Consider the following 24,357-nt stretch of genomic DNA (forward strand, 5'->3'; position numbering starts at 1 on the left):
TCAGAGATACAAAGGTGAGTGAATCATAGTCCATTTCTTCAGCGCATTTATAATGTATAAAGGAGTTCTAGGAAGTTTCAAAAGAAAGGCAGTTGACTGATCAAAGAAAATTATCATTCTGTGCCCAAATAGGTTTCCAAATTATCTGTGTGCTAAGAATGATGCTTCATTAAGTTACTCATTTTCTCTGGTTCTAGCAGCTTAGCCAGAGGAAGAAAATATAGTTCTTTGATTGCTGTATGTTGTCCCTATTCAACGTAAGATCCATATCAAGACTTTTATACACCAAAAAGAAGTCCTTGCTCCACCACCGAGCAAACTTTCTTTAGCTTTCCTCTTCCACCAGGCATTTATATACAATCAGTCAACTATAAATACCACCCACATTTTTACACACTGCCTCCTTGTCCATCTCTCTCTTATAGGAACTGTGCCACTGTCCACAAAACACATCATTTTACACACCCACTTTAAAAAACACTAGAGAATGATTTATATATAAATCATATATATGTATATATAAAATATATAAATATTCCAAATATTATCTATAAAAACATCCATATACTGGGGAGGGGGGTGTGATTTCATTCAGAAATCTCAGTCATCAGAGGAAATAAAAGAGATAAATTCTTTTGACCAACCTTTTAAAAAGTACAAAACTACTATATTATAAAAAAACAAATATTTTATACATGTTTTATTTCTTAGACTTTCACACTATTTAGTGGACTAATCAGATTTTTTTCAATTTCTGAGGACTCTGTGAAATAAATTTAAATTCAGTAGTTCCACAAATTAGATCATAAAATGTATTAGAAAATAAATATTACTGTATTTTCTCTTGAAAAAATATCTTCTAAGTAATTCTAAAGATTTTGTTTCTTGCTGCAGGTTAAGAGATTTGTAAGCAGCATGCAGGTGGACCATACCCTTTCCCTGAGAGACTATGCGTTCTGTGGAGACACATACCCAGATGCTGTCCTCCTGTCGATACTGTTTCCAGTTCCTGCCGCTGTCGCTGAACATCAGGAGGTAGCTGGTCACCCAGTTGGAGCTCCCATATCCGCCTTGAGTGGCCACGGCAGTGATCTCCATCCTCTCTCCGAGGTCAATCTGTAACCACTGGTATTTGTTTGACACAAGTGGAGACCAGCCACCAGCTCCTTTTGTGAAAACAGAAGAAAATTGGCCAAAAAAAATTAGTTAAAAATCTGTTAGTGGGAAAGAAATGCTAGTAAGACTTGATTCCTCTATGGAACTGAAAAAGTCAAATATCCAAAGCATAAAACTTCTCCTAAATGTAGGGGATGGCGGGGCAACAAGAGTTTAATATAAGTGAATGGAGTTTTGTCAATTATATTCATTTCTAGGTATTAGAACCTCCTGACACTGGGAAGAACTAGGGGTCTCATTGAATGTTTAAAGTGCTTAATTCAACAGGTGGACATTCATGCCAACACTAGGAAATAGCATGTTTACTGCCCACATGCATTACTGGGTAATGATTTGGCCATTAATTTCTTTGCTCAGAACCGGATTTAAGGGAAGACCTTCACACTATGGTGGAACTAGAAAACTACATATGATCATGTTGAATACTTAGATTAAGAAGTACACCATTAAACCTAGAATACAAAGATGGTCAAGAAATTATCCCTAACCTCACTGTGTTTATAGTCTTACATAAGGAACAGACAGTAAAATTCATGTTTGAGCCCTGGCCAGTGTGGTTCAGATGGTTGAGCATCGTCCCATGCACTGAGAGGTTGCGGTTTGATTCCAGGTCAGGGCGCATGCCTGGTTTACTGGATCGATCCCCAGTAGAGTGCACGGGAGGCACAAATCAATGGTTCTCTCTCATTGATGTTTCTCTTTCTCTCCCTCTTCTTTTCTCTCTCTCTCAAAATTAATAAAAACATTTTTTAAAGTATGTTTGAAACACAGCATGAAAAATGCTAATGGTGGGGCATGTGCAGGGAACAATAGCCCAATAAATGATGGAGAGTTCTATCCTATAGAAAGTGGCTTGCAACCATGTGTGAGAGACCATTAAATTTTCAGGAATTTTGCAAGCCGAATGTTAAACATAGCCATCTTTACAATTGGCCATGGTAGGAGTATTTTAAATCACAGACATTGCCAATCTCAATTAGTCAGCACCCGCCCCCACCCCAGCCAGTTTACCAATACACCACTGGTTCTATCCTATCTGGGAAGAGAGAGGAGAGGATGGTGGTGGTGGAGGGGAGAATCATGGAAAAGGTCAAAGAGCAAGTTGTCCTTGAGCATTCAGAAGTGAAAAATAGAAGTTTGTTGTATAGTCAAGGAAATAACTGTAGAACAAAACATTGGTTTGTTTTAGCCAATGCACACAAGAAAATTATAGATGTGACTACTGTATGTCTCAAGACGTTTCATTCCTCAGTTTAAATAATAATACTTTATTTGGGGGATATATTTATCTTAAGTAATACTGACACTGCTGATTATGTAAGTAATATATAATCACTGTCAATGTCCTGAAATAGAGTTTGACACATATTTGAATCCATAATTATCTAGTATTCAATACTATTAAAATGGAACACCTATTATATAACACTCCGATAGGAACATTAATACATGTTTATTTTCCCCCATTATTTTTCCATCCACCTTGAGACTCTGATAAGGTCTGACATTTTAGATAGAGATTAGCATTAACTGAAATATAGTCTTTATTCAAGCACTAAACTTGACATATGTGCCATTTCGGGTAACCTGGCGTACAGGCCGTGTGCCAAGAGATGCCCGATAAATGTTTGCTATTGTGGTGTAGCACACGCCACTGTGAGATCTAAAGGGATACAACTGTATTAACCGTTTTATAAGATTTAAAAATTATTTTTTTAAATATATTTTTATTGATTTCAGAGAGGAAGAAAGCAGGATAGAGAGATAGAAACATCAATGATGAAAGAGAATCATTGACTGGCTGCCTCCTGCATGCCCCCTACTGGGGGGACCCAGCCCGCAACCCTGGCATGTGCCTTTGGCTGGAATCAAACCTGGGACCCTTTAGTCCGCAGGCCGATGCTTTATCCACTGAGCCAAACCAGCGAGGGCTAAACATTATTTTCATGTCAGACACAACACACTGACACTCTGATAGATGAAAGGCAGAACTCTTTGAAGAGAAGGTTGGAGCCATGCAGGGAGATGCACCATGGGAAGGGTGACAAGTAGAAGCTGTTGGGGACAGCTAATAAATGGGTGCGGTTAGGTAGGTTTATGCGCTCCTGTGGGTTGGCTAATTGGAAGGGGCTCCAGAGCAATGGGTTGTCTCCAGTTATCTAGTACCCGACTCCAGGGTGATTAGTGTTGGGGGCACATGATGGGAGCAGGCGAGTGTGAAGCTTCCTCGACCATCCTATCTAACTTTACTATTCTGTCCCGGGGCCTAGTAAACACTTGGAAGTGGAAAGTCTTCTGGGGCCTGATGTGACCCAAGCATCCTTGGCTCTCTTCCTGATGCAACTGCCTGTCTCTCTGTATTTGTATCATTTATTCATATAGAAAAGATGGTAAAGCATGAAGCATGTGCCCCCAGTCCGCCATCGCCGTAACCGGACATTTCTACATTTGGAATGTTACCTATATCAACACAAACCTGGGAGAAAATGCTGATTATTTTGCTTCTTGCTCTTTCTAGTTCATTGTAATGGTCTAAAGTTAATAATGAAGATACATTTTAAAATACAGAATTAGGTAATATTTCTCTGGCTTTCTGACACTCCTTTACAGACCAGTATTTTAAACGTGAACACACGAGAGGAGCACAGTGAGGAAAGTGAATGAGTGATTCAGAGAGATGAAACTGGATCATCATTTCTCACCAGGAGAAAGAGGAGCCTCTCCCTGACCGCTCCCTCTTCCCGCATCGCTCACTGTCACAGCTGCTCTAGCCAACTTGAAACATTAGCGATTAATTCACCTTGAACATTTCAATTTCTCACCGATGCTGAAAAGGGACTACTGATATGCAAATTAAGCTCTATCCTCAAGGAGGTACACCAATAAAGTAATGGAAATTCGGACGCTCCAAGGCTTTGCCAAGTGAGAAGTCGGCCACAGGAAGTCCAGGGAGCCCTACTTGGAGCTAAGCCGTGCAGCTATGCAGATGCACGTGGTGTGTGTGATGGAGTGTTATGCTCCTTTTAATTTTAAAACAAATGTCAAATAGTGATACGGAAAATGCAATGATAGAGATAGAGACAGAGACAGAGTACCAGCCTATGATGAGAGGTAGGGGCATGAGTGACATGACTTGAAGATTCGATTACAGCTGAGGTTAGACTGCCCCAGCCGTATGGCCAGTGCCAAACCACCTAGCCTTCATATTATTATCACAGTCACTTTTTTGATGGAGAAAGTAACGGCTTTCTCCAGCAAATTTTAAACTCTGAATTACTATAAAATACAGTACAATAATGCATCTTTATTTTATTCACTAACCAAACTTTTCAGCTGCTGGCCAAGCACTATTTGCCTTCAATGATGCTTTTAACACAACGATATATTCAACATCACGTAGACAAATACCCGTGAGACCAAAGACCGTATTTCCATAAGCCCATCTATCCCTTGGTTAAAGGCACTTGTCCCACAAAACAAAAACAAGAGTCTTATCCCTCCATTCATGTTTTTCCCCACATCGCCATCTCCCTTTCCCTGTTCCACCCTCCTTTTTCTCTTGTGTTGGCCTCTCTACTGAGATTTGGCATAATAAAGTTTCATAAATATTTTCCAAAAAAAAAACCACAACCATTTCTTGAATCTTCATAAAACAGCCTGGAAACTCACATTTAAAAATAAAAACCCTCCTCATTGATGAGACTTTTAAATAAGTCTTGCAGTGTTGCTATGAGCATTAAATTTTTAAAAACATATTAAGTATCAATTTCTCTCACACACAGCAAGCATGAGAGTATATGGTAGTTGTTATTTTTTGACTTGTAAAGCCATTATTATTGCTACTGACGCCAAACAAAGAGTTATGATCACAATAGAGCTGAGCTTTGAAAAAGCTCAGTTACTGAATGACCACAAAACAAGGCATCTCTTATGAAAGTGTCACCTACCACTTTTAAATATCAGATTCCTAAGGAACTTGCTTCTAGAATATATGTTGCTGTGAACTGTCAAGAAAGAAAAGCAAACTAAAAATGATCCAATGCCTGTTCTATGCTAAGTGCTCTACCAGAAGTTTTATGTACCATATTAAACTTAATTATTTAGATTATCTAGTGAGATGAAATGTCTTAACATCTCTTCTTTTCAAGTAAAACTTCAAAAAAAAGATTTACAGAAGCTAAGTAAATTTTCCCAATATTATGCAAATTAAATGTTCTCAATATTACACAAATCATTTTAGTGTAGATAAGAATTACTTTTAAAACAATTTAAATCTGTGTAAGGATCTCATTTTCAAAATCATATCCTTTTCAGTTCTTTACCCCTGAAATAATTATACAACGATCATTACCCTATAGTGCTCTATTTTATCCCATGAATATATCCAAATAATTTATTCAGGGTTATTTGACTATAAATAACTGGCTGGATGAATTATGCTTCAGGCCCATATTTCTCATTTGCCAGATATCACCAATATTTACTTGTGGTCATGGGGACACATCTTACAATTTCAGGGAAGTGAAAATGAAAATTCGAAGAAAAAATATTCTTGCTTAAAGCCTTAAAATATAGTAAAGAATCCTTTGTATCCCCTACTAATACTAAAGATGGCATGGCCTCCATTCCTGTTGGTCATCAGTGAAGGTGAGGAGTTATCGAGTCTACACAGAAAGGGGAGCTATATTTCTTTCTTAGGACTTAAAGCCTAAAAGGACACAGATGTTCAAAGGCACAGAGCACAAGTGAACATGGTTGAATTTCACAAGTGAACATGGTTGAATGCAATCCTCGCCACCATTAGGGCAGCTACATTTCTAGAAAATAATTGGCTTTATTAAAATTGTCACAGAAAAGTTTCCCTCTGAGATAATGACTATTTTTCCATATGTGACTTCAACCTTCCCCAAGGGTCTAAAGGTCACCCAGATCATTTTGATCTTGACATTAAATTACAATAATGTAAGGAAACGGAAAGAACATTGTGCCAATATTGGTCTGACTCCCTTAAGTGGTCTGCTGTGTCCCCGAGCCACCATTAGGAACCTTTAACTGCTTTGTATTTTTGCCAGCACAGTTGTTTTTGCCGGAAGAAAACATAACTCTATTGATGCTGTGTGCATTGCTGGTTTTTCCTCAGGTACATTCCTGAGTCTCGGCATCATCGCCTCCCCTGGTCACAGTGCTTGTTAACGCACAGGTGACCTGAGCCAAGCCAGTGGGGCAATTCCAAGGTTTTGTTGGGACAATTGGAAAAGAAATCCTCTTTTCTGCTGTGAATGCTGAAAACACAGGATTCCAGCATCAAGCTGTAGCAGCTATTACTGTGGAAAGCCTGCTGAGTGAAGCCAGCACAGCGGGAAGCAGAATTGAGAGATGAAGTGAGACCAAGTTGAGGTGGCACAGTCAGCACCCCCAAATCCCGCTGTGTCTACCGAGCGTCCCTGTGCCTTCTCACTGCACCAGCTCCTTCCATGTGTGTGGAACCTACACAGGGTCACGGCTTTACCAATTCTCCTCTCTCCCGGCTTCGTTATTTTTTCTTTTTCTTTTTAATGAATCATCCCCATCAATGTATACTACTTAAGCACGCTGTCAGAAAGAAAAATAAAGCTTCTCTTGACCCCACTCTACATGTTTCTGCTTTTTTATATTAATACTAGAGGCCCAGTGCATGAAGTTTGTGCACTGGGGGGGAAGGGGGTTATTCAGTCCAGCCTGTGCCCTAACGCAGTCCAGGAGCCCGCGGTGTATGTCCGACTGACAGCTTAGGGGGAGTGGGCCTTAGTACTGCTGCAGAGGCGGGAAAGGCTCCCACCGCTGCAGCTGCACTTGCCAGCCATGAGCCCAGCTTCTGGCTGAGCAGCGCATCCCCTGTGGGAGCGCACTGACCACCAGGGGCAGCTCCTGCGTTAAGCATCTGCCCCCTGGTGGTCAGTGCGCATTAATAGCGACTGGTTGTTTGGCTGTTTGGTCAATTTGCATATTAGCCTTTTATTATAGGATTCTTAAAATAAGATGTCTATCCTCACTCTCTGCAATTTTTCTCATTCATTTTCTCTTAGGCCAACTCCAATTAGACTTTCACTTCACACCACTCATCTGCTCGTGTCAAAAAGCCAAAATTGAATGGTCAGATTTCAGTCTTCCTTTCAATCAGTGACATCTGTACTTCTGACTATTCCCAATGCCTGGACATACTTTGTTCACTTAGCTTCCGTACAAAAAACTCATTATCATAATTTTCTGTCTAGCTTATTGGTTGCTTCTTCTCAGGCTCCATTGCTGGTTCTTCCATTTATCTCTTATTACCTCCTAAGGATGAGATGCCCAGGGCCTAGTCCTTCATCCTGCTTCTTCTCCACATCCAGCCCTGGGTAACCTCTCTTTACTTCATAAATTTAAATATTATATATATGCCAATAATTCCCTAATTTGTATCTCCATCCACACCTCTTCCCTGCACTCCATTCTTACACATTCAACTCCCTACTTAATACCTTTAACATTTTCCAAACCAAACTCTCATTCATCCCCCAAATCTTACTCTAGTCATACCCTTCCCCAACCCAGTTTATGACAATTCCATTCTTCCAGTTTCTCAGGACAAAAGGAAAAAATATGTAGCTGTGCTTGACTCTTCTCTTTCTCTCACCAAACTACCACACAAACCAAAAATGCTGTTGGTAGGACTCACCCCTCTGGAAGTAGATCATTTCCCCACCGTCACAGGTAAGCCACATCGTTCTAGCCTGGATTCTCACAATACCACCTAACAAATCTTACTGCTTCTACATTTGCTCACTTAATCTCCATTCTCTGCACAACAGGTTAAATAAAAAACCATTCCTGTATCCACAATCACTCTCAATTTTACACTTAGTATACGGCCTACCAAGTTCTACATGATCGGCCCCCACACACACCACTCCCACCCCGTGTCTGACCTCTTGACCTCTTCATCCCAGCTTGCCCCCCTCCTTTAACAATAGCCTCCTTGAGGTTCTTTGAGCAAACTTCAGCCATTTTCCCATCTCCCACCCCATGCTTTGTTAAGCTCTCTTTCTGCCTGGAATGCTCTTCTCCACTGGGCAAACATCTTTGCCTTCAAATCTTTGCTCAAATCGGATTCCTCTCACAGAAGTTTGTATCTCCTGACCTCCCCTATTTAAATTCCTCCCACCCAGCAATCCTACTCTCCTTCATCTTACTATAAACCACTTTTCATTTTGAAACAGAAATTGACATCTTTATACATAACATATAATTTTCTTATAATTTATCCTTTATTGTGCCTTATTAGAATGTATGATCCAGGAGGTCAGAATTATTTACCTATTTTGTTCACTGATAGATCCTGAGTATTTATCACACTGTCTTGACACATAGTAGGTGATTAATAAATATTTATTTTATTAAGGAACAAAATAAATGTGTAGCCATATGCATATAAGACTGTAAATTCATATACCAAAATAGTAGCAAAGCTGGAACTAGAGCCAAACTAAATAAAATCAAGACTATAGCAGAGGGGGTCAGGACACTTTTATTTGAGGAAGAGTATTTTCCATGAAGGTTCCAAACAGGAAGCTTAAGCATTTGGGTAATGCACACAAGCATATACCTGTACACACACACACACACACACACACACACACACACACACACACGCTGACTACCAACTGCCTCAAGGTTACACAGTTTAATAACTTGTAAACTTTGTTTCCTAGGTATATTTATCACTTTGTTTTTGGATTTTTTGATATGATAAAAAGAAGAGAGATGCTTTTCACTTCATTTTCCCAGAAAGGTTCTAAATTAATAATACCTCACTCAATTTGCGTAGGTTTTAGTTCTTTGCTGTTGATCAATTTCCCCCCACGGCAAACTGTCAGAATGACTCTCAGACCTACTTCTTATATTTCCAGATCAGACATTTCTGAAATCTTTAATAATTCAGCAGATTGAAAAGTAAATGTTTACATCCTTTTCTTTTTTTCAGGCATTTTGATTTGTGTATTTGACTTGCAATTTTGGGGACAGCCAAATTTCCTTTGAAAAGATAGAACAAAATTACAAAAACACCAAATTCTGTGCCTTCATTTTTTTCATCATAGTAAGTTTTATTTCATTCAAATGCACAGTTTTGGAAAAACTACTTTTAGCACATGATGTCTAGAAATTCAGATGACATTCAAGAGCTGCCCGTGTTTTGCTTTCTAAGCTCATTATAATGTTTCTAAAAGTTTCTATTTAGATCTAGTACAGTGAGGCAGGTCATCTTAACAATGACATCATGCATCAGAAAGAGCAAAGTTACAATACCCCAGAGGGTGGAAAACCATCTTTTGCTTTCCTACCTTTTTTTTAATCTTCCCCAGCCAGACAGAGATGATAAGCTGTTATGAGTCAAATGTCCTCATATCACTTCTTCTGGATCAACAAACCAAAGTCACTCTCTTGTGCCCAACAGATATTATTTACCCATCATGATCAGAAAAGCCATCATTATTAGGTCACAGATCAAAAAGGTGCAAAAATGCAAAACCAATCCCAAGCATTTGATTGATTAAGGCAGTAATATTTTCCCAATTTGTACAAATACTGAAACATATTAACATAGTATCGTGTTTCCAATTTATAAGATATGGTTACCTGTAGGCTTAGATATTTGTATAATACAGTCTTGAATACACATACTTTACTTAATTCCATAATATTCCTTTTTAAGTGTTATTTCATTGTGGAAATGTTTATTTTCCAGGCAATGGGAAATATTATTAGTGGTACTTGTGCCCACGATAGTCTTAATGTTCCCTCAGCTTGACTAAATGTTAGACAGGTTTTTTTCCTGACTACAGGTCTCTGACCTCCCTTTTTTTAGAGCATTTAATTTAAGAAACTTGCTATTGTAAATTATTTATCTGTCCCCTTGAGATATAAATCTTCATTAAGCAGCTTTCCAGTTTTACAATTCAAGAATGTCTTTCCCAAGGACCTGAGAGCCAGCCCTTTGAAATGAATCATCAAGAACACAGAGCCCCAGTCTCCCAGTCTCTGTGGGAGGGGAGGAGCCTGCCGCCCATAAGCACCAACTAGCAAACATAAATGGCCTAACCAAATTGACCAACTCCTCACCCCCACCACACACACACACACACACACACACACACACACACACACACACACACACACAATGTTCTCTAGTACTTTTCCACTAGCTCAAACAAGGGCTCAAAAACTTCCCCACCTTTTGTTTCAAAGAATTGAGTTCAATCTCTCTCTCCTATAGCCAGTCTTGACCCCCTCTGCTATAGTCTTGAATTAAGTCTTTCCTGTATGTTTAACCCAATCAAGTGGGTTTTTTCCTTTGTCAGGAGATATTTTTTATTAAAATAATGTGTTTTCACCCTGGCTGGCTGGGTATCTCAGTGGGTTGGAGTGTCATTCTGATGTGCCAAGGTTGAGGGTTCGATTCCCAGTCAGGGCACATACAAGAATCAACCAATGAAATGAATGAATAAGTGGAACAACAAATCTCTCTCTCTCTCTCTCTCTCTCTCTCTCTCTCTCTCTCTCTCTCTCTCTCTTTCTCTCAAGTTAATAAATATAAATTTTTAAAAAAATTAAAAGAACAATGTGTTTGTCATTTCCTACCTATGGAATCATGTTCCCCAGAAGCCATTCCACATGGCAGTGAAAATACAAAGATGACTGCACCTCTGCTCTGCCTATTAATCAAAAGAATGTCACAGCCAGTTTCAGGAAAGCTGAATAGCAACAAGAAGTTTCACGGAGCAAAAGCCCAGTCTAAGGAACAGATTGGCCACACATTTGACCATGCATATCAACAAACATTCAGGGTTAGCACCAACGCACCCACACTCAGCAGACACCGCTGACCTGGGACACGGGATCCAACCAATGGCCTTGCGGTGGACACCGCATACACCAGGGGAGCCCCGCCCAACCGAGCCATGGTGTCATCTGAGTTCCTCATGTGTCTGCTGCCATTTTGGAAAGGAGCAGAGGGAAGATTAGGAAATCAGAAGGTTTGAGAATTTACCTGGAAAATACGGACACAACTAAAAGAGGCTATTTTATCAGCAAGAGGTGTGGGGGCTTGAAGTGATCTGATATGTGGGCACATATAGAAAATAGTCTCTTGGGGTGAAGGGCAAATGGGATCTCCCCCACCTTAAAACAATACTCAGAACTGCTAAAGTTTGGACAATATTGAAAAATACATGGTGGTTCCATGATATTCCTCAATTACTAACATAACCTGCTGACTCACAGATTTAAACTGGCCTGAGAAAAGGATTAATGGTTTCTGTGCCCAACATCTCAAACACTGCTAACTATGCATTTTATATAAATCATAAATTATGATTTTATAAAACTACATGAGGACTGTCAAGAACAAGGTTATTTGCATGTATATATATATATAGGTAGTCAACCAGAATTGATACACCGATCTCATTCAAAAAATACTCTGCTCTATGTGTAGTACTGATGCAGCCATGTCAGCACTCTACAGCAGAGCCACTAGCATTCATTGGACATAGCAATGATATTTGGTAGAACCTGAAAATACACACACACACTCTCTCTGTCTCTCTCTCTCTCTCTCTCTCTCTCTCTCTCTCTCTCTCCCCCCACTGGCTTTAACAGATATAATGTTCTACAATAGCATCATGGACTAGGATACAAATAGAACTCAGTGTCTGAATCCAGCAGGTACAATATTCTCCTTGCACACACTCAAGTCTAGAAATGCTCAGATTGCAGACCCTTTAGCTACACAAATGAATTGCTTCCTCTGACATCCAACCCCCCTAGGCAGCCCCATCTGGCTCCTAGCCTATGTACAAATATAGAGGAGCACACAAGAGTTACGATTTTATTAAAACTATAGAGGAAAATATGCTCTTATGTGACTTGTGTCAAAATTATAATACATCACCATTCATTTTACCAGTGACTGACACCCATGTAATTTTTTTAAATTATCAATTATTGCATGTGTTTTAAATGATTTCTTTACCTTGGTATATAAGACAAATCAAGTTTCAATGTATTTGATTTTGGGATATTATATTATGCTAAAATAGAGAATAGATGCAAATGTAACAAACCACTGCTGGGTGACTTTTCTAATCAAGACATGTATTAATCAATCTGATTTAAACCTATGCTTACAAACTTGTAATTTTATCATTGCATCTGCTAAATCGAGAAATAAATACCTTCTAAAATTATATACCACTAAATATTCTGTATTAGAAAGAGCAGGCAACTATTTCCCTGCCTCCACCAACATAAAAATCAGCTCATTTTGAGGAAGCATGATGGAGCCTGTTGTGATGTGAAAGGTAGGAAGTACAGGCCAAAAGGAAAAAAAAAAATCTCATTCAGCTCTGTTTATCTCTCTCCTATTTCTATTTGTAATGAATAATGGAAAGTTCTAAATTGTCCTTTTTGATAAAAAGAAAGTCTCACAAAGCAACCTCATTTCCACTCAAACCAATGAGGCCTTTCACACAATTGTCAGGCCACCTATCATAGTCCAGGGTTCTCAGTGTATATTGATCCACTGAGTCATAATAAAGTAGTGCTTCCAGCTGGGAATGAGAGTTAATGCAAACATTTTCTGGATCAGAAAAGACGGACAAAGAAATAGGTCTGCTTCTGCCCAGCCAATTTCAAACTGCTCCTGGCACTACTGAGAATCTCACCCACACCCCTGCGTTTTCCCACACACTGTTCCCACAGAGAAGAAGGTGGCGCCTGAAAAACAGCATCTGAGCAGACGCAGCACGGTGCACAGTAGCTGCAGTAATTACAAAGCACAAATTCTTGTGATACCCAAAATGAAGAATCGATTACTGGCATTGATTATTGTGTTGCAATTGTTACTGCTCTATTATATTATTTTTCTGAAAATAAAACGAAGGTCAATGTGTTGTTGCTATTGGGAATTTGCATTATAATTTAGAAAACTAGCACAAAAGAGAAAAACATTTTTTAAATTGTAATAAAAATAAAGGGCGGAGAAAAATTTGGAGGTGATGAATAAGAATATGGCCTTAATTAGAGTAATGGTTCCATCACTCATCGAGGTGTGTGCATTAACTGTGTACAGGTTTCTGTCTATCAATTGCCAGGGAGAGAGAAATGTCCCCCTCTACCACACCTGAGTTCTTGTGGGTGGACTAAAAATATAATTGACCGGATTAACAGGAGAAGAAAACAACAATTTAATTTGTACACACGGGAGATCATAAACAATGCTCCAAGGTATGAAAGAAGCAGTCAGCCTTTTATGCTTTCTGACAAAGAAACAACAAATGTGTGAAGAATTGGCAGGACAAAGAAACTTAGATTTGGGTGCTCATTAGTGGAGAATCGAAGCAATGTTTGGGCTTGGGTAGCAAATGAGTAAAAAAAAATAGTAAGGTGTGTTTATACATGTTTCTGGGCCTTGAATTCCCCAGCTGGCGATAAGGATGTCTCTCTCATTAGCCTGCAGGTGCAGAGAGGGCACCTTTCACACGGGAGATTTATCTCCCGCTTTCAGGAGGACAGAGAGTCAGAGGGGTCAGAGTGTTCTTGCACCGGCTGTCACTTAAGTAACTTTAATTCAAAATAATCAATATGCCATTGTGGGACATTTGGGGGAGGCCTGCCCTGGGCCCTGACACAGTCATACTTCAATAAAGTGATTTTTTTTAAATTAGCAATTTGTAACTTTAGGAAATATGAAAGTAATATTTCCAGAGTCAGCGAAGCTCAATAGTCAAACATAAATGTCAAGAACTTTATACTTTTATTTAAAGGCACCACTTTTTTCTCTTCAACAGATGCATAATTGAGTAGACAAATATTGTGTTGTGTTATACACCCTTCATAAAATGTCTAAAGTCTATCACCTCTGCACCATTATATGCAAGCCTGGATCCAAATTTCCAAGCCTTTTATGCTCCTTAACATAAAAATAGGAGGAATAACATGATGATATGGACATTACATGGAATTCCCAGGTGATCTACAAGTAGAGTTTTCATAATGAAGCTATGATTTTCATGATTCTTGAGAGATGATGCTTTAATTAAAAACAAAAACAAGCCCAGCTGGAGTGGTTCAATGGTTGAACATCAACCTATGAACCAGAAGGTCATGGTTCAATTCCTGGCCAGGGCACATGCCCAGGGTTGCAGGCTTGATCCTCAGAAGGAGGCATGCAGGAGGCATCTCTCATCATTGATGTTTCTATTTCTCTCTCCTCCCTTCCTCTCTGAAATCAATAAAAATATATATTTTTAAAAATAAAAAATTAATTAATTAATTAAAAAACACACACAAAGCTTGTTGGATATTCATCTGGCTCAGTAAATGAACAGAGAAAAAAGCATCAGGAAATGTTTCTAGATCAGAAGTCATGATCGAAAATCTGTCACTTACAGCAAGTCTCTCCTCTAGCTCCATGTGACTGCAAATTCTCATTTGTTTGTTTTTCTCCACCTCTCCAGCCAGCCCTTTGCAACGCCTTTCATAGAGTTCCCTTTCTCTGCCTTTGTTTAAAAGCTAACACAACTCTCTTCTCCTTTTACTTTATAGTCTCAGTGGACTATGTTTATCATGCCTGTAGCTACAATGATTAATTTTGTGTTTGGATGATGAAGCCTGAATCTTTATTTTTAGTTCTGACTTTCTTTTGAAATCTGTATCCCAAATTCTGAATACTTCCAATAGATCTATTCATGGATGCTCTCTCTATATATATATCAAGTTCACTATTCCAAAAATGGACACCCTGCCTCCTGTCAAAACCAGATGGCCACATCTTCATATCTTCTACTCAATCAGACTAAAATCTTGGGATCATTTCTAATTATTCCCTTGAGTAACAAATATAGAAATTTCTATATGTATAGAAATTGCCAAACCTGGTCTATATTCCCTCCAAAGTGATTTTCATTGTCACTTTAGCCTTTTCATTATCTGTACCTTATCATTTCAACCACTCAGTTATAAAATGATTTTCTGTATTTCCTTGCAGGTTGCTGGGGATATCGTTTTGAATTGAGTAAATGAAAGAGTGAAAAACATGACAACATCTGCGACATCGCAGTGAGGGAGAACTGGCAGGACCTGGTGACCTGTGGTGACCCTCAGATATTAGATGCAAGGAGGGCAAGGAGGAGGCAGAGGGCAAAGTCAAGGCTGAGAACTTGGAAAGCTTTCTGATGGTGGTGCTGAGAATAAGGAATGATTAGTGGAAGGGATATTTGAAAGATAAAAAACTGAAGGAACAGGAGTCCGGAGGAAGTCCAAAGAATTAGGCTGCTGTGGAATGACTTACTTTAGGCCTGGGGGCAGCTCTTCTAGGATGAGGAGAATGAAGCAAGGCCAGTGGGGTTTGAATAAGTTTATGGGTTTGGAGAAGAAGACAGGAAATGGTTTTCCTGCCTGTGGCCTACCCGTTCTAGAAATCTTCAATGTATGTCTCTAAAATTACTAATCTGTTTTTAGCCATTGTTCCCAGAATTGTTTTGGTAATAGCAGTTTGGGTAATTTTTCTCCTGGTAACAAAAAGTCACCTTTTTTTGAACAACATTAATACAACTTCAATCTGGCATAGGAGCTTCAGAAAACCATACAATTGGCTATGAAGTCTATTGTTATTCTCCACAATTTCATTTCAATTGTATATATTCCTGTCTCTAACTCAGCCAGGACTTTCTTTCCTCCATCTCCCAACTGCAGCTCAAGTACTACCTCTCTCATAATCTAGCTTGTTACATGTAAGAACTTTGTAATATAAGGGAACTGAGCTGATTTATGTTCATTAAATGTATAAATAAGAATAAAATCCAAATTAGAATACCATCGTCACAGTTGAATCCAACCTGGTGACATTTTTTGTGGTCAGACATAAAAGTGAGACTTGCTATTGGGTGAACTGCTATTGTTCGAAGACAGTCACACACACAGCAATTGAAGTAAATTAGGTAGATTCTGAGATGACTTCAGAAGGTCAAAGGGCTGTAAGAGTTTATCTAGCTTTCTGGTAACAAAATGACAGACTTTTTTTTATGAGAAAATTGACATTTCAAAGGATCAAACTCTCTTTTCACCATTTCTTTTATTAGAAACATTCGGATTAATTCCCATCAATCTTCTTTTGGAGTATCTGAAATGTGTCTTGAATTCCAATGAATGAGTGAATATTGGTTGAATATTGATTTAATAAGGTGTCTTATATGATTAAATATCTTAAAATTTAAATTAATTATTCTGGTTTATATAGTTTATAAAGTAGTTATATTTTGTTTTTGAACAATCTAAACACTATTAACAAACTCTCCTCACGTCTTTTCAAAATAGAAAAGAGGCAGAAATGAGATATTTCTAATTCTTAATAAAAATTATGGAAACAAAACACACACAAAAAAACTAGAAAGTTACATCACCTTCTTTAACATCTCTAAATGCCGTCCCTCATGGAAAAGAATATAGTCACATTGACTGGTTCTGATTTTTAGTACTAAATCACACACACACTTTTCAAACAGAGAAAACTATACAAGGAACTATCGCTACATTCTGATCACCCTCATTAATAACCACAATTACATCCTAAAACCATGACCCAAAATGTCATCAGTATATCCATAATCTAAAGCAGTGGTAAGAATGACTCTGGACCTGCCAGCTCGCAATAGAAACCACTTACGTATTCTACAATGTACTAAGTGCTTCACTGCCCTAATTCACAGGATTCTCACAAGAAGCCTATGGGATGGAAATTATTATTTTGGGGGCCCATTGTAGACATAAACAGACAGAGGCAAAGAGAAGTGGTCACTTGTGAAAGGGCACGGAGCTGCAGTGAAATCAGGCAAAATCCTAAACACAATCTGACTCCAGAGCATGTTCTTAACATACAACGTGGCTTCACTGTCACTACAATTTATCTTTTATGAAAGAGCAAGACGACACATAGTAGGTGATGCATATTACCTGAGGAAGCGAGGAACCGAAACAGAGCACACACTAAGGAAGTTTGGGGTGCGGAGTGTCCTGCTGGCTGAGTGATTAGGGAAACAGATATTGTATGTAGGCTCTGGGGTAGGGTTGTGAAAGGTCAAAATAAAGGGTTGGAGTCTTCCAAGCAGAGGACTGACGTAGGGCAGACAAATGCGAGGCCCATTTTTCAGGATGACAGTAATTGGACTGAAGGGAGAGAGGGGGCATGGAGAGGGCAGTGGTCATTAAGGCAAGAAAGGAGCATGGAGCCAGGCTGTAGAAAGTCTTCTTTCAAAGCTGAGACAACTGCCGAACTTTTAGCATCGGAAGACATCTTAGAGTGTGTTTTGTGTTGGGCACACATGTGTATCACAGGTTTTAGGGTAAGTTAATTTTAAAAAGAGACAATCCACAATTTTAAATGTAAGCAACCCATAAAATTTTAAGATCACTAATACTAAATGTTTTTATTGATATTGTTCTACAAGAAGATCGTATTTGCGATCTTTTACCAAGCTTTACCCAGCTTGATGATGGATAGTTTTGTCTGTATGGGTAGCTTCCACAGCCAATTGGTTTAACTTCTCACTTTTCATATTTACTAAATAAAAACCTTAACTCACATCCATATGTCATGGAGAAAAACAGAAGATGTGCATCATGAATATGCAAAATAATGTATTATTTATATATATAAATAAATATATATATATACACATATATGTGTGTTTATATATATATATACATATATATATGTATATATATATATGTATATATGTACATATATATTTTTTTTTTTAAGCAGCAAACAATCAAGCCCTGGGAACATGTCAAACTCTTTTTGTTTAAGTAGTTAGATTTTAGGTTTTTGAACAATCTCAACACTATTAACAAACTCTCCTCACATCTTTTCAAAACAGAAAAAAAAGGAAGAAATGAGATTTAAAAAATATCTTAGTCTAATTTTTGCATCACAGTCCAATTTTTAAAAGAAGTTACAATATCTCTTCCCAACATCATTATGTTTTGTCTCATAAGAGATAAGTTCAGGTAGGTAGTAGTATGCTGGTAAGTTTTTAATAAGTTGTCCTCTGGGGGGGAGAAGTCCTGCTTTGATAGCATTTGTCAATTCCTATGGTGTAAATACTCCCTCCATGACAGATTCCAAGCTCCCGACCTGATAATTCTGAATTAGAAGAGCTGCTCACAGTGGGCTCTCACGAGCCAGCAGGTTATTAATCGTATCTCAGATAAGCTTCTTTGGCAAAGCGGTTGGAATCATATTGCGGTTATGAATTTCTCAGTTACAGCCTCAGGTGTGAAAAATGCTTTTTTTTTTCCTAACTCAATCTAATTTTCTCCCTTGAGCTCCTATTCTGCCTGATGTAGAAAATCAATCTAATTGTTTCAGAGGAACCCAGTCCGGTTCATGGATTACTCAGGCAATTCAGGATTAAATGTCTGTCACCTTCAGCTTCAAAGTGCTTGCAGGAACCTCCCTCCCCTCCTGCTGGCCCTGGAGTTACTCCTGGTGCGGTGCAGGGGAGGACCCCTGCTTGGTCCTCTATGCGGGCTGTGAAGGATCCCGACATCCAAGCAGCTTCCACTGTGCTCCGTGGTGATCTGTCACAGGTCAGCTGCAACATACCTTATCACAACATCCTGATGTTCTTCCCCCCACCCAGGTATGACACTGCCCACACCCACCGCCTCATTCCTGAACGTCTGCATCCCTTCTCGGTGCCATCTGGGGCTGATGTGGGGTCTCTGCCACACCGCCGCTTCTGCATGGCAGCAACGTAATGGTTTAGCGACTTCTCTTGGTGAAGGGGAATCTCCTCTTCAAGCACCTGCTCTAAGCACCCTTTCACATTCAGATCATTGACCGAGAATGAAGGGTTCTGTAAAGCTACCTATTATGGACTTCCTAGTATTTTGAGGATAGGACTGCAGGGACAATGAGTCTTCACACGTGCTTGCTCATGTCTAACACTCTTCCTTCCTTCCCAAACTCTCCTTCAGGCTGGCCATCTCCCCCTTTAGACCTAAAAGGTGTCCTTTATGTTCCCAAACTGTATAGTGACCCCTCTCCCTTAAGCACTGAGTGGTGTGTGACTCTCTGAGCCAGGAAGGAAGATGAAGGACAAGTGTGGAGATCATGCCCATTTCTAGTCCTCAACTTATCCCACATTTAGAAGTAGCCTCTCAGGGCATTATTATTGTCATTAAAAATGTCTATTTCATCTTAAATAGAGGAGTTTATGTTCTATAACCTTTCTCAACATCAGCCAGCACATTTTAATTCAAAAAAGCAGAATCTACTGCCCAGTTTTTGAACTCTTGACAATGACCACAGTTTGGTAAGACTGTGATGCTGAGACATGTCACTGACTGCCAACTCTCCCCTGGGAACAAAGCTCCGTCATCTACCCACTGTCGCCTCAGCCCAGATACTCCGCATTTCCCAACCTGCAAGTGGCTCACCAAATGAGCCACAACACAAGAAAGGAGTTTTCTCCTGCCATATGGTTCACCAAGGCAAACCACAGTGTTTTGCTCTTATATAAGCAAGAGCAGAATTAAAACTCAGAAATCAAAGTAGTTCTTCCACTGAATAAAACAGGAGTCTATTTGCATTTTCTCATAATATTTACCCCTCCATATTCTTTGCCACTAAAATATAGTTTGTGATAGTGTCTTGAGAGAGGAATTTTACAGACAGCTTGTTCTGCTTTGCTCCCCAAGATTATTGTTAGTAATGAGATGTTTTTGCTATTAGGAGTGTAACTTTGATGCATGTGTTGCTCTATTCTTTTCCTTTATAGGAAAAATTATAACATTTGCATTAGAAATCACTGGTTTAGTTCCTTTTTATAATTTGTAACTATTGATATACTCTGTTGAGACAGCATTCTCCTGGTTTACTTTAGCTCTTTGAGCATATTTTACAGAGTTGATTTAAAATCTTTGTCTAGTAGGTCCAATGTCTTTGCTTTGTCTAGCCAGCACTTTTCTTGTTAGATGCTTGTATGAAATTACCACATTCAAATATTCACATATCCCAGTGCGTATGTTTCATTCTTCATACTAAAATCAGTTACTCCTTATGTTATGACATGTTCTGAACTTCTATTTCTTACATGTCTATTTCCTTTTTTTTTCAGTTGATTTTAGAGAGAGGAAGGGAGAAAAACATCAGTGTGAGAGAGAAACATCAATTGATTAGCTCCCACACAGGCACGACAGAGGATTGAACCGCAACTCAGGTATGTGCTCTGACTGAGAATCAAATCCACTACTTGCCACCTTTTGGTGTATAGGGCAACACTCCAACCAACTGAGCCACACTAGCCAAGTCACATGTTTATTTCTTTTAAGCTCTTATGCATCAATGATGCATCAACCTTTATAGATTTTTACTAATCATGGAATTAATATGATGTACTACTAACAGGAAAAGAACAAGTCTAATAAATATCAGTAATAGCTATACTCTGTTAGTAAATGGGAGGCAATCCATAAATTATAGCATAATTTCTGAAAGTCTGTGATTTTTTTTTTTTTCGTTTTTCCCTGGAGGTTAAATTATCTGCTCAACCACTGCAGAATATTAGCTGGACTTAGGAAGCACATTCAGAAACACCTATCCATGCAATAAAGGTGGGGCTGAGAGTCTTAAGCGGGCACAAAACAAGGTCAAAACTGCACTTTAAATTTTTTAAAATTAAAATATAGTTGACATACAATATTATATTAGTTTCAGGTATACAACTAAAATTAACTCTTCTTGAGGAAGGCTTCAAAATTGCATGACCAGTTAGGGGTAGCCTATCTAATAAAAGAGAAACATGCAAATTGACCGTACCTCCGCTATGCCCACAAGCCACACCCACTAGCCAATCATGAGTATGCAAATTAACCCAACCAAGATGGCGGTTGATTTGCATATCCAGGCACAGAGCGAAGACGAAGACACCATAGAAGGAAGCCAAGCGCTGCAGAAGGGAGCAAAACTGTGGAGAAGCAAGCAAGCGGGATGGCAGAGAAGGGAGGGAAGCAGGCAGGGCAACGGAGATGGGAGGGAAGCCGGTGGGGCAGCAGAAAAGGGAGGGAAGCAGGCGGGACAGCACAGACCGCCGCAGGAAGCCCTATTCTTGCAGGAATCTTCCTGCAACGGGCCTCTAGTATTAAAATAACATTGTTTAGAAATCAAAGAACTGCCCTGACCAGTGGTGCTCAGTGGTTAGAGTGTCAGCCCGTACAGCAAAGGGTCATGGGTTCGATTCTCGGTCAGGGGCACACACCTGGGTTGCAGGTTCTATCCCTGGCCCCAGTTGGGGTGCATTTGGGAAGCAACCACTCACTGTGTCTCTCTCACATTGCTGTTTCTCTTTCTCACTCTCTCACTCTCTCCCTCCCTTATACTCTGTCTAGAAATCAAAGAACTGCATTTGGAAGGTAGCAATGAAAACAAAACCAAAAAAAAGAAGGAGAGAGAGAGAGAGAGAGAGAGAGAGAGAGAGAGAGAGAGAGAGAGAGAAAGAGAAAGACTGCAAACCAGGAATGCACAGAATTTATCATCTTCAGGAAGAAGGGCAGGAGAGAAATAAAAAGTGATTCTATTAATTTTAAGCCATGGTGATTTAGATAACCACCAGAACCAGAAAAGAAAAGTCATTACAGGTAGAAGCTGGTTTGGATATGTTGAGCTTGTTAGTGAAGACATCTCGCAGGCAGCTGGGAAATTCCAGCAGGCAATTGAAAAAATAAAGAGAGGAGATTGTTAGCTGTGTTCTTCTCCAGCACCAATGTAGGAGGTGTCGGCACAGGCCTTCTCTTGAGGCTCTGGCAGTGGTCAGGCCACTCAGGGAGGGCGTGCACAATGCTGAGGTCAAGGAGGAGGCTTTGGGGAAACCTTGTAAACAGTCTCATTTTGGCAAGTCTGACCTTGCTTTTCATTTTTACACTGTCAGATATTTTTATATGGTCCATATTAAGTCAGTTATATTTTATATGGCCAATTTCATAGTCAGTTTTATATGTATCCTTTTATTTTCTATTTTAATATTCATTATATGTTAATTTTTAAAGGGATAAAAAAAAGATAAGATAAAAACAATAAATAATACTCAAAACACTAAATGTGATTTTAGGCTCGCTTTCTACTTAAGTTATTAGAGCTGTAAGGCCCTGACAATTCCCACTAAGGGAGAAAATCTGATATAAAGTCCTATTTGAGAAGAAACACAGAGAAGCCCTTATAAAATAATGATAAATAAATCATGTAATTTGTCAACATCTTTTTCTCGTGGAATTTCATCTACAGATCAGCCTTCAAAATGGTTACAGTTCAAAACCATATAAAATAATTTATGGGGAAAATATTTTAATTTACAGAACTATTAGATAGATGGATAGATAAGTTATATATATAAATATATATGAAGTGACATTAGCAAGATGGCAGAATAGGAGGTCTCCAGCTCACATCCCCTTTAACAATCTGGCAGCTATCCATGGACAAAATTCCCCTTGTGAGAGCACTGGGATCCAACCTCAGATCAGAAGCAGTCCTGTCTCCCAAGGACCCACAGGCAGTCCTGACTGTGCCCCTGGAGTCAGGCCCACCCATTTTGGTCCAAGCCATGGTCCAAAGGTAGTTCTGTCCTCCCAGAGACCGGGCAGGAGACACACCTACCCATGTCCCTGTGGCAGACCAGCCAACCTCAGTCCAACTGCAGATCGTGAAGCGGCCCCAGAATCTGGCCCCAGGTCCCCACAGCTGTCATCAGGGAGCAGTCCTGCTGGGAGACAAGCCAGTTGCTACCCCCAGAGGTAGGCCCTCTCGCCTGGTCTGACTGTGCATATTGAAGTGGTCCTGTAACCCAGCTCTAGCTCCTCTCAGCTGAGGTCCAGGAGCAGCCCTGTGACCTGGCTCCAGCTCCTCTCGGCCACAGTCCAGGCGTTGTCCTGCCAGAGCAGTTACCCAGCAAGAGTCACGTTCCTCCAGGCCCCTGAAGGCAGGCCTGCTGACCTTGGTTTGACTATAAATCTTGAAGCAACCCTGTGACCGGTCTCCAGTCCTGCCCTGCCTCAGTCAGGGGACAGTCAGCCCACACAGGGACCTGGCAGGAGGCACACCCACCCATGCCCCCAGACGCAGGATCCTGAAGCGACCCTGTGAGTTGGTTCCAGCCCCTCTTGGACAGAGTATGGGACCAATTCTACCTTCCCAGGGACCTGCCCAGTAGTGCTCCTTCTCATGCAGAGACAACAATGCAAGGACACACAGATCACCAAAAATCAGCAAGCATGACACCAAAGGACATTAATACACTTCCAACCGCAAAGAAATGAAGGCCTTTGGATTGCCTAACAAATAATTCAAAATAATCATCTTAAAGAAGCTCAATGAGATACAGAAGAACACAGATAGACAAATAAAATCATGATAAAATTTGGGGGGGGGGAGAGTATGAATAAAATGAGCGATTTAACACTCCTGAGAAGCCTTATAAGATGCATCTCAGAACTTTCTATCCTGCGGACAAACAGGGGAACATTTTATCCATCAGTTTTCATCCTCTATGGTCAAGGTTAGCCTCACAGGCAGACAATACGACCCATTCCCCACCATAGGGTGTATGCTGCCTGTGGATTCCCTGGGGCAGGTAGATCATCTCTCAGCACCACGAAGCCACAGGACAGGAAGCCCCAGGTAAGTGGCCCAGCCCAAGGTGAGGCCCTGTTACACCTGTGGCAAGTTGGACTTGGTCCTTACCACAGGGGCTGGCAAAAGAGGTGGGGCTGAGAGGATGTGTCACTCAAGAAGTGTCAGATTACAACACATCTTTCATTATAATAGTCTCTAACACTAGTGAATTCAAAAAAGGTGGTTTCCTAACTCAGTTATCCTCACACTTCTGCTTCATCCTGTCCTGGGGAAGAGGCTCAGGACACATAAGCATCGTATCAGAGAAGGAAGCTCTAAGCCCCTGCTCTCACTGTTTCTGCGGGCCTAGTTGTCCACCCACCAGGCCCGCAGAGCAAATGGACATTCCAGCCGAGAGGGGGCGTTCTCATTCTGAGGCCCTTCACACATGTCTGCTAACATTTTGTTTAGAGCATTTGGCATTTATATTCATG

General features: G+C 39.9%; 1 protein-coding gene across 6 annotated transcripts in view; it reads right to left on the minus strand.

Moving 5' to 3' along the window:
• Nucleotides 1-24,357, minus strand: part of CNTNAP4 (contactin associated protein family member 4) — a 250,813-nt gene that overhangs the window by 176,943 nt on the left and 49,513 nt on the right. For 5 of the 6 annotated variants that reach the window (XM_054710988.1, XM_054710989.1, XM_054710990.1 and 2 more), the window contains exon 3: nucleotides 973-1,166. In XM_054710988.1, coding sequence (XP_054566963.1) covers nucleotides 973-1,166 — 194 coding nt within the window. The remainder of the gene's footprint in view (nucleotides 1-972; nucleotides 1,167-24,357) is intronic. The other variant, XM_054710986.1, reaches the window with a different exon arrangement.

The sequence above is a fragment of the Eptesicus fuscus genome, chromosome 21, assembly GCF_027574615.1.
Source record: "Eptesicus fuscus isolate TK198812 chromosome 21, DD_ASM_mEF_20220401, whole genome shotgun sequence".
Taxonomy (NCBI): Eukaryota; Metazoa; Chordata; class Mammalia; order Chiroptera; family Vespertilionidae; genus Eptesicus; species Eptesicus fuscus.